General features: G+C 42.3%; 1 protein-coding gene across 3 annotated transcripts in view; it reads right to left on the bottom strand.

Moving 5' to 3' along the window:
* Positions 1 to 17,041, bottom strand: part of TASOR (transcription activation suppressor) — a 75,649-nt gene that overhangs the window by 40,555 nt on the left and 18,053 nt on the right. For all 3 annotated transcript variants that reach the window (XM_040359251.1, XM_040359248.1, XM_040359250.1), the window contains exons 4-11: positions 14,760 to 14,832; positions 11,822 to 11,913; positions 9,075 to 9,233; positions 8,050 to 8,180; positions 7,518 to 7,549; positions 6,621 to 6,726; positions 5,114 to 5,217; positions 1,611 to 1,714 (exon numbers count right to left, since the gene is read on the bottom strand). In XM_040359251.1, coding sequence (XP_040215185.1) covers positions 1,611 to 1,714; positions 5,114 to 5,217; positions 6,621 to 6,726; positions 7,518 to 7,549; positions 8,050 to 8,180; positions 9,075 to 9,233; positions 11,822 to 11,913; positions 14,760 to 14,832 — 801 coding nt within the window. The remainder of the gene's footprint in view (positions 1 to 1,610; positions 1,715 to 5,113; positions 5,218 to 6,620; positions 6,727 to 7,517; positions 7,550 to 8,049; positions 8,181 to 9,074; positions 9,234 to 11,821; positions 11,914 to 14,759; positions 14,833 to 17,041) is intronic.

Genomic DNA, 17,041 nt, shown 5'->3' with positions numbered 1-17,041 from the left:
CTAGGCTCGGAAGCCTAAAATAAAAATTTTTTAATTAAAAACACGATCTCGGCTTCCCAGCCAAGGGGGCACGTTTGAATGCAGAGGTCGGGTGTGACATCACATCGCGCCCAGCCTCCGATGATCAAAGAGACTCCGGCGACTATCTTGTCCACCAGAAATCGCTATGGCAACATCCAGGGCCAGTGGATTCGTTCTCAGACTCACAGATCGTTCTTATAGTGTAGGAAAAAACGATATCTGAACGATGCCTGTAGCTGCAGGCATCATTCAGATATCCCCGCTCAAAGTCAAGGACGTCATACGACAGCCAGCCGTCAGCAAGTGGTTAAGTGAATTAGGGGCAGACCCAGCACCAGTTTCTATATCACTTTGAAATCGAAACTGCCATGGGTGGTGCTGATGAACCTGAAATTAGTCCATCTGCTTAGTTAAAGCGGAGTTCCACCCAAAAATGGAACTTCCGCTTATCCCACTCCTCACCCCCTTACATGCCACATTTGGCATGTAATTTTTTTGGGGGGGAGTGGGGCTTCAGGAGAAGGGGACTTCCTGTCCCACTTCCTCCGAGGGGCCTTTTTGGCAGCCCCTCCCTGTAGGCGATCGCCTAGGACACGTGACAGGTCCTAGGCGATCGCCTGTCCAATCAAACAGCGCAGCGCCGGGCCGCGCGCGCATGTGCAGTGCCGCTCGCGCATGCGCAGTGGGTGCCCGGCCGTGAAGCCGAAAGCTGTCACGGCCGGGTGCCCACAGTGACAATGAAGACGCCGGCCGGGGAGAGGAGCGGAGCCCCGGCCGGCGCGTCGCTGGAACGCTGGAGCAGGTAAGTGTCTGTTTATTAAAAGCCAGCAGCTACACTTTTTGTAGCTGCTGACTTTTAATAAACATAAATATTGGCTGGAACTCCCCTTTAATGCTGCACACGCCACAAACTTAATTTTTACACCATTCTAAGGGCACAGGAACATTTGCCAATTCTCCCTTTGCCCTTAAACAAGTTTGGCACAGTAACTTGTTCTCTAGGATGGGACTGCTTGTTCAAATGTGCCTCTGTTTCTCAACAGCCTACTGTGCTTAAACATTATGTCTAATGCACACTTGGTAAAATTAACTAGGTGTTACAGTTATGATAGCCATTATTTAAACAGAACTGACAGAGGGCACAATTCACATAAAGAAATACAAAAAGCCCTTACCAAGAACAGATACTTAAAGTCATTGTAAAGCTTTGGATTTTTTTATTTTTAAAAGATTTTTTTTTACTTCCTTGCACTGTGCAATGGAACTCAAGTCTCCTGCCGGCGGTCCTGGCTCCTCTTCCTCTTGATGGTACCCCATAGGAAAACTCTTCCTATGGGGGCCCACCTGCATGCTTGCTCCCGAGCCCTGCTGTCTGATTCTTTAGCTAACCCCTAAGGCTAAAGAAGGCTTAAATAGACTAGACAGCAATGCACTGGAAGTCAGCCGAAATTTCAGCCAAAAAGGCAGATTTTTCAAGGCACGCAACATTTCTAGATGTTCCCTACAAGTTAATTTTCCAAAATTATAAAGCAAGGTTACACAGCAATAACAGAACTGCAGAGAAATCCCACAAAACAGACAAATCTTACCAAATTTTCTTTCTCCAGCTTTTGTAACAATCTTTGGAAATCATTCCCAGTTCTCGTCTTGTCACACACCTCACAGAGACGACCATATATACCACCCTTCAACACTGTATAACAAGTACCAAAAACAATCCAAAATATAAGGTATTAGTTTGAAAAATCGGACAGATATGTTAACAGACAAAGTCGTCTTTACTCAACCTTTTTGCTATGCAGAAACTCTTGAAATGTATTTAATGTCTCAGGGAACCTTTGCTAAAATGTATATCTATAGCACACAGCGGGAATGGGACATATTCTTTCCATAGCAGACAAAACAAACACCTTTTATAGGGCAACTCTAGTTTCGTGGGGAAAAAATTGCCAATAAAAAAATTGCAAATAAAGAAAAATAGCATAAACAAATGCAAGATAAAAATTGTAATTTAATATTATTAAGACCCCTTACACACTTGTGCGACTTGGGACTGCAAAGTCGCATGACAAAACGTTCCCCTTGATTTCCAATGATAACCATATGTGCAACTTCAAAGTAGTCCCTGTACTACATTGGTCTGACTTTCTTACAAGTTGAGGTCCATAGACCAAGTTTACACAAAATCGTTTTGACTGATTTTCCCAGAAGTCTGCACCAAGATACAAATCAGATTTGTTATCCCCTGCAACTAAAATTTCATTTTTGACGAGATACTCCCAAAGAGAAATCATGTTCAAAGCGATGCAGACCTCGCAGACCTCGCACTTTTCATTAAGGCCTTGGAAATGCAGCAGTCAATTGAGAATTATGAAATCACTACCCTGCACATTCATTTTGCACATGGACACAAACACAGCTTATTTCTTCAGAACAAAAAGGTGGGAATCGAATCTGCACTATTTTTTATTTTTTAATACTTGCAATGTACATCATCCAGAGGGGAATGGTCCCCCCCCCCCCCAGCAAAAGTAGAGCATTTTCGAAAACCCTAAAAACAAAAATGTTATACATTGAAGTTTGCTAGTTAGATGCAGTAGTTGCATTAGTTTTCTATTTTCAGGCTAAGAAAATTTTCAGCAAGTACAGAAAACACCAATTGTTCTTGCTAGAAATACAATCTTCCTTTGTCCCTTCCTGTGAGCTGAAATCAAGAAAAAAAAACATCCTTTTCTTTCATGTGTAAATTACTAGCGTCATCAATTCACCATGGAATCGAGGTGAACAAAGGCAGCCTTTGTAACGACCATGACTGCCTCCAAAGATACAATGGAGAAATCAGTGTAGACACAATTTATAGGAAAGTAAGAAAAAAGCCCATCGCAACCACTCCATCTAAGAACAGGTAAGCTTCAAGATGTTACATTTTTGTTTTTAGATACATGTTGGAGATAGATAAAAAATAGGATTTTTTACTCACGGTAAAATCCATTTCTCTGAGTTCATGGACGGACACAGCAGCATTGACCTTAGGGTTATATACACCTTGCTTTCAGGAGAGACTAGGCAGAAAAAACAGCACTTCAAGTGTTAAAACACTTCTCTCAGTACAGCTGGGGTAGAAGCCTCCGGTTCAGACTCCATGCTGACCCACCGTATATGCCGCCTTAGTACTGCAAAGCAAAACCCACAGGCCACCCTTCCGGCCGCAACAGAGCAGGGGACCCCCCAAGAGACTCACCCCTCCGACCAGACTGTAGTGCTGCTGAAGAGCTGAGAGCGCTGTGCCGTCCCTCAGGAAGTATTCTGCGGGCTTTGGAGCCGTTATTTCAGGCACTAGAGGCCAAAAACTTTTCCAAGATGGCCGCCGACATGCAGAAAAACAGCATGTGGGCTGCAAGAAAATGGCCGCCGATACATAGAACCGTTTCCCCGGCAAAATGGCGGCCATACACGTGTTTAAAAACCAAGCAACAAAAATGCAATAAAAAATAGCACCTCACAGCCGCCACCCAGAACGGGGAAAGAGGGAGAGAGGAAAGCAAGGCGAACCCTCAATCGACCTCCCCAGGAATGCACCAGCCGAACCACCCTGCCAAGGCAAGGGGATACTACTTACCCATCCTGCGACCACCGGCTGGAGGACTTCCAGACAGACCCAACGTCCGCAGCAGATACGGCATGGCTGTCAGCCCGGCACACTGTGACTCAGCCAAAGAGACCGGTCATATGTGTGCCCTGTAGCATATAGCTCACCGGCCACCCCTGGAGCAACGGGGCATGTCGTGGACGGGGCATGTCATGGACGGCCCAGCGCGTAGCTAAAGGCCGGCACACGCTCGATGGCAGAACATGGGGGGACTACAAGGATCAAGATCCAGCCTGTCACCCAGTCGGCAGTTGATTGTAGATCCCAGGATCCAAAAATGCAGGAAAAATTCAAATAAAAGCGAAAAAAAAAAAAAAATTGCAAAAAATCTCCAGAGCACATGGGCTCCAGAAGGGCCATGTCTTCTCCTAACGCTAGGCAGAAAAAAACTGGGGCTGCATGATGCAAGAGTGGGATGTACCCGGGGGACCCGCCCTCTGGGAGGTGCTGTACTGAGAAGTGTTTTAACACTTGAAATGCTGTTTTTTCAGCCTAATCTCTCCTGAAAGGAAGGATATATAACCCTAAGGTGAATGCTGCTTTGTCCAACCATGAACGGAAGAGAAATAGATGTACTATTGTGGTAAATACACACTTCCCTGATTGAGGCCAATACAAAAGGAGACATAGGCTATAGAAAGACCCTGCATAGTAAACTGTTAAGGTGTTGTCCTAGAGCCCTAAGGGCTTGTACACGTGACCCGTATTTTTCTGGATCAAAGCAGGTAACCACTAGGGCACAAAATGGTTGTGTGTGCCACGTTCACACCACAACCCTTGTGTGCGGTGTGCCAAATGCAAGGCAACGCTCCTCACCGCTGCTACACAGCAGATACCAGCTTTGCACTAAAGTGATCAGTTTCAGCATAAGGCTGGTTTCTGCTATGTAGCAATAGTGTGAATGTACCCTTAAAGAGGAAGTAAACCCAAAGAAAAAAAAATGCAAGACAAAGGCATAATGAGCTAGTATGCATAGCATACTAGCTCATTCTGAATTACTTACCTCACATTGAAGCCCCCGCAGCCGTCCTCGTCTCCCCCTCGGGACGCCGACATGTTGCCCGGGGCTTGCTTCCAGGTATCGCAGCTCCGGCGCTGTGATTTGCTGGAGCCGCGATGACGCATAGGTGCCATTGCTTCAGGTTTGCCCCATTGCGCATGCGCCGATTACATCGGCACATGCAGGGGACATCTCCTAAACCATGCAGCTTTAGGAATTATCCTGGGTAGCTACAGGTAAGGCTTACCTGTACAACAAAGTTGTTTTCAAGGGTTTACAACCACTTTAATGTGACTGACATTACCTCCCGAGGACATACTACCACACCATCCATTAAAAAACGCAAAAATGACACATTAGCTTTACTAATGAAGGAACAAGTCTTGATAACCCATTTCACATTCACAGAAGCTTTGCAATACTGTATGGTACTTAAAACATACCTTCCTTGTGCTGCTTATGAGTTTCTTTGCAGAACAGTATTGATGGTATCCGCTTTTTAATCTGCTCCAGCCGCATTATAATTTCCAAATCAAGTTTCTCTGGTCTGTGTATAAGACATCACATCAAGATTTACATATATTTACACAATGTACCAAGATGCACAAAATAAAAAAAGTCTATTAAGTTAAACCCCCCCCCTCAAAGTACAATAGGGCAACTGCAGGCTTGTTACAAAATCCATTTTGTAAGTTAATGCTATAACAAACCACCTCTCCACTGCAATCTGTAGCCAGCTATGAACTTTGGTCGGACTGATGCGATTTGAAGTCCATAGACCTCAAGATTACACAGGCATTGCTTAAAGTCTCATTAAAAATCGCAGCAAAAATCATGCGACTTTCAGGTCGCATAATGTATTGGAACTGTTGTGTTTTTATGTATATAATATACATGGAGATGTGTGTCATATTTATACTGTATATAGTTTTGTGACTATCACATTCAGACATTTGGTCTGTTTGTTCAGGCTTTCTGCAAGTGGGACATTTGTCCAACAGAAGTCCAGGAGCGCTTACACAAGATACCCTCTCTCTGCTACCATTGTTTATACAGGTGTTCTTGGTCAACTATAAATATATTTTAAAATTGTTACGAAAAGCACACCACACACAGGATGGACTGTGGGTGTCTGTGATAGTGCAGTGCCACGTCCTAAATATATTGGAACAACAAATGCTAGAAATGGACAAAAATGGACTTTGTAGGCACCAATTATAAAAATATGAAAAATGTTTATTGATACAAAGCCCAACATACAACATCTTAAAACTTTCCAAATAAAAAGCAAAGAACAGACATGTGAAAACAGGATTTTCTAATGCCGTAACATCAATGAAGGTCTCCTTCAATCGTCAAAGGGTCCTCATTGTCAAGGAGATGGTGAAGTTTCTATAAGCGGAGTAACCGTTTTGTGTATTCTTATTGTATACAGACCTTAGTTTTGCTAGGAAGTAGGTAGCATTTTTCTTGTTCTAGGTATATCGGTCAGTCTTGTATTATGTTCCTAATATTGTAACAGTTTAAAGAAATGAGGAACTTATTTTATTCTCTCGAGAAGAGGCGATTAAGGGGGATATGATCAACATGTATACAGTGGAACCTTGCATTACAAGCATAATCCATTCCAGGAGAATGCTCGTAATCCAAAGTACTTCAAAGCGAGTTTTCCCATGGAAGTCAATGAAAACAAAAATAATTAGTTCCTCAATGACATGCAATACCGCATGCGGCCAGAGGTGGGGGGGGCGCCAGAGAGCCTCGGAATCACTCGGAAAGGCCCAAGAACACCTCGGCTGAACTCGGAAAGGCTTGTGAACAGAGTATTTCCGAGATTTTCCAAATGCCGCCGTACAACAGACAGATCGAGCAAGTACAACAGACATCGGTAATATGAAATGTTGGGGCAATACACACTTTAAAACTATATCAAACGGTCAATGTACTTACAATTTGTATGGCAAAAAAATGTTATTTGATTTCAGGGAAGCAAAGCACAAGAGTTTTCCGTTGCATAATAGCTGTCCTCTCCACATTATAAAACCATTTGTGAACACTAAACGAGATAATATAAAATTACCTTAGGTTAACATTTAACACAACAGAAAAGGATTCAAAGTTTAAAGTAAAAAAGCAGAACAATATTTTTAAATGTGTGCAGATCAGTTAGAATACAGAATTTTTTTTTGCATGAAATTACACAAATCTCTTCAGATCTTTATACATTTAAAAGAAAATACCTCCCAGAGTGTCTTCTGGAAATGTTCATTAAAGTGGAGGTTCACCCAAAAACTTAATTTTTAACATTAGATTGAGGCTCGTTTTGTCAAGGGGAATCGGGTGTTTTTTTTTTTAAAATCGAAGCAGTACTTACCGTTTTAGAGATAGATCTTCTCCGTCGCTTCCGGGTATGGGCTGCGGGACTGGGCGTTCCTATTTGATTGACAGGCTTCCGACGGTCGCATACATCGCATCACGATTTTCCGAAAGTAGCCGAACGTCGGTGCGCAGGCGCCGTATAGAGCCGCACCGACGTTCGGCTTCTCGTGACGCGATGTATGCGCCTGCCAATCAAATAGGAACGCCCAGTCCCGAAGACCATACCCGGAAGCAGCGGAGAAGATCGCTCTCTAAAACGGTAAGTACGGCTTTGATTTAAAAAAAAACACCCGATTCCCCTTGACAAAATGAGCCTCAATCTAATGTTAAAAAAAAAAATTCGGGTGAACTCCCGCTTTAATGTTTGTTCTTTCAAATGTAGTTATGTGTCAAACTTATATATCAGGAATTATTTTGTATGCCATTTCCTCGTTTAATAAACAGAAATTAAACAAAAAAAATACCTACCACTGTATCGATCTGAGTTGAATGGTACTGACCTATTAAAATCAGAAAGATCTTCAGTTAAATATTTACTTCTCAGTCATCTTGTCACAGATCCTGACTTGTTATACATTAAATAGCAGTTGCAGTTATGTCACACTGAATACACGTTAAAAGAACACTAGTAGCTAAACCCATTGGCTAAAACCTCATACTCCAACATTTTTCTTTGTGAGAAAAGGGATTTTCAAGACCAGGCCTATTTCTGACATTTGTTATTTACAAGTTAAAATACATATTTGTTGCTATAAAATTACTTAGAACCCCCAAACATATTTTTTTTTAATATACCGTATTTTTCGCTCCATAGGACGCACTTTTCCCCCCTCAAAAAATGGTGGAAAATGTCTCTGCGTATTAGTCAAGGTTTTGCGTTTAAAGCAACTTGTTAAAAAATAAATAAATACAGAATGCAATGGGAGAACCAGACTTTTTTTTACAAGAGCATGTACAGTACAGTAAGCGGAGATAGCCAAGTTCACACTGCAACACCTACCCTGACATAGGTGACAAGGATGGCCTCGGCGCAGGCAGTTCAGTCTTATAACCAAATGACACAACTGCATATGGGCACACATGTCGAGGTCTCTTAAGAATCTCGTCAAAGCCGTACTCATAGAAGTAATACTGAAAAAGACAGGTAACAAGATTACAAAAGCCACATTCTTATGGTAGGAAACCAAACATCTGGGCAATATGAAGATAAGCACTAAACAGTCAGATCTGTATTGATCCAAAGCATATAATATCTTTATATAAAAGAACCGTATTTATCGGCGTATAACACGCACCCTAACTTTAAGAGGGAAGTTGCAGGAAAATAACTTTACGCAGGCACAGTTTACCCTCTACAGGGTAAAAAAGTGAGTGTTATACGCCAATAAATACAGTATATGATTAAAGCTTACAATCTCACCTACAATGTCAATGAACATAACCTGTAGCAGTGTTAGAATTGTGTCTTCATATAGGATGTCAATGTTGCCGCCCAGCGACACGTATGTGCAATGTGTGGGCATAAAAGCTCACCCGTTTGCCGCCACGCGTGTTTTACGTGGGCAACAGTTTAATATCTTACAGAATGGCACTAGTCCATTGATGGCACCCTCTGATTCATGTAAAAATATTAATATGAGTACACATAAAATAGTAGGAGCACAGAAAATAAAAAAAAGTCAGACAAAAGAAAAACACTACAATAATAAAGTGTATTTTCAGGAAGTACATATTTTAAAGGTCAGCGTGAGCTTCTCTGTACTATTAAATGTGAATACTACATGACAAAAGCTGTGCTGTATGTGTTCAATCTCTGCTTGCATAATCAAGCTTCCAACACAGGATGTTCCAGCATCATCAGCGGCTGTGTTCCAAGGATCACAAGATCATAAACAAAAGGCAGTGGGGAGAACAGGTGCTGTACAGCAAAGTCTAGAAGTAAAAATGCTCAGTTGCATGCACCTCAAGCTTTAATTATTGAACATACATTTAATCCATACTGGAAAAAATACATGGCAATCCTACCTGCGTGCGTTCAAATGCCCTGTAACTCAGGAGCGAAGTGACAGCATTCATGTTCTTTAAGATATGGCATTCATGCTTAGGAGCAGGATCCAAACTACCATTACCAAGATTTCCTTCCAGATTGCTTCTAAAGTTATCATACACAAATTTCATTTTCCCCTAAAAAACAAAAACAAGACTTTAGTCCAAACAGCAACACAAACCTTAATGAATGGCGAGCAAAAATTACTTAACTACATTATAACTGTAGCCAAAGCAGCAATCCAAGTGCTATATCAGGCTACCTCTGATCTGTCACATTTAGGTCTGGAAAAATAGAAAAAGAACGCAGTGAAAATGCCCTGTGTCCTGGGATGTACAATAAAGAAAACCCAGTAAGACGATTGGTTCAATCATTCTCTCGATACCTAGCTATAGGAAACAGTCTTTTTGGCTGGTGAAGCGCAAACTATTTTGCTTGACACTCCTAACAATGTATTTACCATGCAAAGTAATGATCGTAATTGAGCAAAGGCATGTTTGATCCAAGGATTAAATCATCAAACCCATATCATTAAAGCGAAGGTCCAGCTTAAAAAAATTAAATAAATTAAAAGTCAGCAGCTACAAACACTGTATAAACACTTAATAAGGACACATACCTGTCCAGGGTGCCCGCGATGTCGGCAGCCGAAGTGCGAGCATCCTCAGTGAGGGAATCAGGAAGTGAAGCGTTGCGGCTTCACTGCCTGTTTTTTTTTTTGTGAATGGGCGGATGTCTCCTGGGACACACACACACACACACACAAGGTCCCAGAAGACACCGCTCCCCATTTCCCAGGAGGCAGCGTGAGGAGGAGAAGACCCACCGCGCACAAGGAAGTGGCAGATTAGGACGATATGCCTAGTAACAGCCACTTCTGGTAGAAAAAAAAATAAAACATTTTGTAGCCTTTTTGGCAATTTTTTTTTTTGTTTTTTAGGGGTGAACCTCCGCTTTAAAAAGTATCAATAGTGTATTACATGCTGTTCATACTCAATCACTGTGGGATTGGTTTTCTGTACTTTGCAAAAACCTGGTTGATCCTGCTGTTCTCTGTGTTCCACCTCAGAATTTTGTAGAGCAGTGTTGGCAGCTAGTGCTCAATTTTCTGTGTATTTTTCTACCCTGAGCATTTCCTCCCCATCACATCTGAGCAGCTCATGTGACTATTGAGACAGAGATGTGGGCATATACACAGTGGTAAATGCCAACCCACTTCCTCCATGTCCTCTAAATGGCTCCACACTATGGGGGTGATATTATACATCTTGATTGATGGTGGCTGCACCTCCCTGTTATTTTAAAAAAACAGGCTGGAGGGGCGTGACACAGACTGACTGGCAAAAATCTGCCCACACCATGATATTGCTAAATATCAATAAAAAGTTCATATCAATTTTTACTCTGTATCCCAAATGTTTTTTTATTTTGAACACGTAACCAACAGCAGTGGAGGAAAAAGGCTCCTGCTTATGTTTCCCTGCAGACAGGCTGGGAAAGATGTAGGTAATGCGACAGCTGTATATCGATTAGAATTTTTTTCATTATTAAAATTACAGTGCCTCATGAGCTCACTAGTGACTCTTAATCGTTTAATAGTTCACTATTGCACTGAAATGTGTATTTCATTCCATGCACTTATCTGGTTCATAAAGTCTTTGCTCAGTACGAACTAGCCGCTCCCTTGTGAGATGACACATAGTTGGTCAGACAGCGCTCTGGATATTGTCAAATATGTTAATGGCCACTCCACTGATTGCTGCTTTCGAGGAATGTCTTGCATGTATACATGTATTAAAAAATCTCTAAATAAAACTGTTATTGAATTAAAATTACAGTGCCATCATCCACATACAGAAAAAGAGATGGGACAATGTAAATTAAACAGTGTATTTGGCATCACTTTAAAGGGAAACTTCACTCTCTCAAGCAACACCATTTGTAATTCTTATGCTGCTAGTATTAGTAGATAGTAAAGTATCTCATAGTTATGCATTTTAAACCTTGTTTTACATTTCTTCAGTTACCTTCTGGGTTTCCAGGCCTAGGCAAACGATATCATGCATCCCATAATTCTTCGGGTTAGGAGGCTTACCCTCAGCTAAGCACACCCTTCTGCCTGCATGACTGTGCTAAAGGCTGACAGACTCCAGGAAGTAAATGCTACATGAATCTGCCCTCACTCAAGATGGCCACGGCCAGAAATGCTACAGGGTGTTTTTCAAAGTGATTTCTCACCAAAATAAAGCATGAAGACATGAATGTTTGCTTTGAATTTTAAAAATGAATTAAAGCGGAGCTCCACCCTAAAGTGGAACTTCCGCTCATCGGAACCCTCCCCCCTCCGGTGTCACATCAAGATAACTGTCCAAGACAGAACACAGCGGGGGACCAGAGAGCATGGCGCAGCGCGACTCGCGCATGCCCCATAGGGAACCGGGCAGTGAAGCCGCAAAGCTCATCTTCTGCTGCCAACGTCGCTGGACTCCAGGACAGGTAAGTGTCCATATATTAAAAGTCAGCAGCTGCAGTATTTGTAGCTGCTGGCGTTTAATATTTTTTTTACAGAGGAGATCCGCTTTAAATACAATTTTTGGTTTGTGGAGCTCAGTAGTTCCTCTTTACAATTTAGAGTTTGACACCAAAATAATACTATTACCTAAAGTCAAATCAGCATTCAACCAGCACAAGTGCATATTTTATATACATTAAAATTATTTTTTACCTTGATAATTTTAAATATGAAAACTGTGCCTGTTGTGCCAGCCTCTAAAGGGTTGGCCTGCAATAAATCAGCAAACTTGGATAAGTACACCCCTGTAGGGAAAAAAAGTATAAAACAAATTAAACAATTAAAACAAAATATAGGGACATGTGATTTTTTTTTGCTCCGCTACAAAAACATTCAGATTTCTCATCACAAAATGCTGCAGACCTTTGGATTACATAGGAGGCATATTTTAATGATGCTGATCAGAACAGCTTAACTGGTTGGAATAGTCTCTCAGAAACCATGTTTAAGATTTGTGCTTTTTTGGTACACAGATTAAATGCTTGTGCAAATTGAACCATGGCAAAAAAGATGCACATTTGGAGAACAAGCAGTTATTTGCTCTTAATAGTGGATGTAAACCCTCACACATACCCAGCGAAGTGAACCTCAGATGATACACAGGGATGAAACAATTCGCCCTATATAAGTTTTACATCCACATCTGTGGTCTTCATCTTTAGATACCATTTAGAAAGTGACCTTCCTGTTAGGATTGCTTCTCTTTTTGGTTATCATTGCAGAAAAGTCTGGACACCAAGCTCATAAAAAAAAAAAAAAAAAGAAGAAGGATTGGAGGAAAGGCACACACCCCTCTACACACAAGTAGAGACTCTGAGAGCCGGTTCACACTTAGGCGGCACGACTTCGGGGGCGACTCCGCAAGGCGTCCTGAAGACGACTTCAGAGGCGACCTGCAAAATGACCTCTGTATAGAAGTCAATGCAGGTCGCCCCGAGCCGCCTCCGAAGTCGTACAAGAACCTTTTTCTATGTCGGAGCGACTTGCGTCGCTCCTATTAGAATGGTTCTATTGCATAGAATGGGACGCAACTCGTCAGGCTATTGCATAGAATGGGACGCGACTCGTCAGGCGGCTCAGTGTAAACCGGCTCTAAAGCTCTCCCTCTTGTATAATTCAGAGCTGTGCTAATCTATTTATAGCAACCGCCCCCAACTCAAAACTCCAGTTGGTTTGATCATATGATGGAGGAACGCAGCAAGAGAAAGATACGAGACACAGGGCTTTGCAGAGAGATTACAAAACACTGCAGATCTATGTGCCCAGCTCAAATTTCATGAATCGAGTTTACACCAACTTTAACATTATTGAATATCTGGAATATACAGTATGTAGTTCTCCTACATTGCCTTGGCAGAAATACAAGTTTCTAATCTTGCCCAGCATACTGGGAAATGGTTCAGACGACATCGTTGCCAGGCTAAGTCTAATGAAAACCAACACACATTCCAGATGGTTATACTTCTTGGGGAGGGAAAGGTCTAAACTTGCTGTATGTGAGTAAGGCCCCTTTCACACTGGGGCGGTGGGTGCGTCGGCGGTAAATAGCCGCTATTTTTAGCACGCTTTACCGTCAATTTCACAGCGCCATTTGGCCACTAGCGGGGCGCTTTTACCCCCGCTAGCAGTTGAGAAAGGGCTTAAAACCACCACAAAGCATCGCTTTGCCGGCGGTATAGCTGCGGTGCCCATTTCATTTCAATGGGCAGGAGTGGTGGAGGAGCAGTATACACACCACTCCTTGACCGCTCCAAACATGCGGCTAGCAGGACTTTTTCTTTACACAAGAGAGACAGCAGCGGCTCTTCCAGGGTGCTTTGCAGGTGCTATTTTTAGCGTTATAGCGCCTGCAAAGCACCCCCAGTGTGAAAGGGGTCTAAGGCTCAATTTGATTAAGAGTACAAATTCATAAACAAAAACAAAAAACCCATGTTAACGTTGCTTGTCTGTAAGCTTAGTCCCAACTGATCATTAGACTTTGGGTTAAAGCAGATCGAAATCTATCTCTTCCATTTACAGCCAAGGAAGAGAACATCTTGAGCTCCATTTGATCTGCAGTTGTCATGGTGTTGCGTGTGTGACAGTTCAGTCGAGAGCACAAAGCACTTGTTGCGACAGTTATTCACAGCATACCCTGAATGGAACAGTTTTGTTCAAGTTAAACAGATGGGTTTCGTTCCGCTTTAAGTTAAATGTGCCTCTGGGCATTGTGTCTTCAAGTAGAAGGAAGGATAACGGTTTAAGTAGGCCCATGACCCTGCATGCCATTTATCACAAATCACTGTACAGTTTTTCCTTTTTATGAAATCTCGTGACCACAAAAATCCAGGATCCTCTCCCCTTCTGGCCCAGCTAATGAGAGGAAACTCCTCTATCCCTTGACAGCAATGGGTGACACCATTGTTCTATTTAACTCACCCCTGTTGTCAGTCTTCTACATTTAGACCCCTTTCACACTGGGGGGATTTTGAAGGCGCTATAGGGTTAAAAATAGCGCCTGCAATCAGCCCTTAAACAGCTGCTCTATTCACTCCAGTGTGAAAGCATCAGAAAAAGTTCTGCCAGCAGCTTTTTTGGAGCGCATTAGCAGCGGTGAACTCACCGCTGCTAATGCGCTCCTGCCCATTGAAATCATTGGGCAGCGCTGCCGTACCGCCAGCAATACGCCACGGTAGCGGCGCATTGCGGGCGGTCTTAACCCTTTCTCGGCCGCTAGCGAGGGGTTAAAGGCACCCCCGCTAGCAGCCGAAATGCGCTGCAAAGCTGACAGTAAAATAGCCACGTTTTACCGCTATTGTACCGTCGACGCTGTGTGCAGCACAGTGTGAAAGGGCTCTTAGAAATGACACAAAGCTTTGCAGTTTTCTGATTGCACTTGCAAAATAAAAACAAAAAAAATAAAAGCTGTATTTCTATTGTGATTTTTGATAAAGGACATGCAATACTAAGGGGGGGGGGGGGATATTTAAAAGGTCTGTTTGTAGTTTCGCCTTTCCCGCCACTTAAACTTGAAAATATACCCTAAAAAAAAAAAAAAAAAAAGAAACACACATCTCTTAAAAATGATTAAATATACTGTGAAGAAACTCACCCATAGAGGATTTTCCAAGTGTAATTAGCTTAGAATGGCCCACAAGTAACCCTCTCTCGCATATATTATTCACCTAAAAGCATAAAGCAACAACCATGTTCACACGTTATCAATTTAAAGCTTCACAACACTATAAAAGCTCAGTTTAATAAAGATATTACCTGGAACGTTAACATGTGTAATGAATTGCTCTACTTAGGCTGGCAATACATTATATAAATGTTCCATTCGATTTACCAAACCATATAATATTATACAGGATTTATATGGCGCCGACAGTTTACGCAGCACTTTACAACTTGAGGGTGGACAGTACAAATACAATACACATTAATACAGTAGGAATTAGAGGGCCCAATGTGAAGTCAAACCTAAACACTTTCAATTTGTATGCAGTCAGGCAAAAACCCTTGCACTACAGAGTTGAAAGTAAATCTAAAGGAAATTGAAGAAAATTGTGTAATGCATGGCCAGCCTAAGTTTAATATTTCTGCAGGTTCTTAAAACACAGGTGTTAATGGCAAAAGGACCTTCATATCACAGGGACAACGCAGGTTACTACTACAGCATAGATATTGCCTATGGAGTATTTATCTTAGAACTTATATATATATATATATATATATATATGCGCAACACATCTTTCAAAAGGTACAAAAAGTTACAACTCTGTTTTCAACAAGACAACAGCCATGTCATACAAATCTTTACCGACCTCAAATGCTGCCTGCAGAACCATACGTTCTGGTTCATTCCTGGCCTGCATCCATTCATATGCATTGAAGGAGATCACACTTTGCCTCCTGATCCTCCACACATATGATAGGACTATAGGTAAGTAGACATGTATGACTTATGTGACAGTTTCAAGTCTTGATGAAAAACTATAGCCTGGATTTTTACATGCATGTCACAAGGCATAAGAAAAAGGGTTTTAACAGGAATAGTCGTTTCTCTATTGTGCTGTTTTTTAGTGTAAAAAAACATGACCAAAAAAATGTTAACTATAATAACTATTCAGCTAATACGTGTAATCCTATTCGAATATATGAACTTCTCGTTTAATAAGACTCATTTTTACACTTTTACATGCAGACCAAAAATGGTTGGTACAGTCTAAACTGATTTAATGCTTCTGACCATTACTTGGGATTTGTCAAAACATCTGATACATTTCCCAGGCATGTAGTAAAAGCAGCTTGTATGATTTGCATGTTTCCATTAACCCTTTCACAGCGACCATGAGTTTATAGCAAATATGATTAGCAGACTGCTGAACAAATCAATCCACTGATAAGAGCAATTCACCTAAAATATACCCCCCCCCCCCCCCATTCTGCCCTTCCCCCGAAGCACCAATTCTCTATCCCAGCCACCAATGCAGCCTGCAACACCGATCCATTGTCAAAGGAATAAAAAAAAAAAAAAAAAACAGTGGACTTCCATTTATCCATCTGCAGTGCCGCCGAGGCTGCAGAGAATGGGACAGAGCAGGGATCTCCAAACCGCGGCTTGCGGGCCACACCCAGCAGGCTTGGATGTTTTATCCGGCCCGCAGCTCATTCAGAGACTACCTGCTTCAATTTCCCCTTGAGCTTTATGCAGAGGGACAGAGCAGAATGTAAGCGGGGCGATGTATGTGTGCAGCTGTTAGAGCGGATCCAACAAGACAGAGGAACGCAGAGCGGTGGGTGGATTCCTATATGTGCAGGGAGGAGGTGGGGCCCTGATGTCGGGCAGCACGGATGTGGGCTGGCTGCGCGTCAGGCTGGTTGAGTGGCGGCAGAGGAGGAGGGTGGGCTGGAGAAGGCTCCCGCTTCGTGCAGCTGCCACCACCAGATTTGTATGGAGGTATTGTCGTGCCTGCTCCAGTGACAGCTAACCCACCCTGGTGTGCTGAAGATTCCTCCGCTGACATCTGCAGGGGGAGCCAAAGGACTGGAAAACCCAAAAGGTGTGTGATCAGACTGGGGGTATCTGTGGTGGTGCCGAGCAGGCTGGGGGGACCTAGACATGCAGAAAGGCTCCGACAGGGACAAAGGAAGTGAGGAAAGGGTCAGACGGGGACAAAGACGTGCGGAAAGGCTCAGATGAGATTATTTACATTTTATTCATAAATAACCGAAAATGTAGAAGTTTTATAAAATATACAATGTGGACCCCAGGCTCAAAAGTTTACAGACCCCTGGGATAGAGGACTGTTAATATATTTGGCTTCTTTGTCTAAAAAAAAAAAAAAAAAAAATAAAAAAGGATCAGGAGTCTGTTTAGACCCCCGACAT

This window comes from Rana temporaria, chromosome 7 (genome assembly GCF_905171775.1).
Source record: "Rana temporaria chromosome 7, aRanTem1.1, whole genome shotgun sequence".
Taxonomy (NCBI): domain Eukaryota; kingdom Metazoa; phylum Chordata; class Amphibia; order Anura; family Ranidae; genus Rana; species Rana temporaria.
Note: the sequence above shows the minus strand (reverse complement) of the source record. Positions and strands in the feature narration are given on the sequence as shown.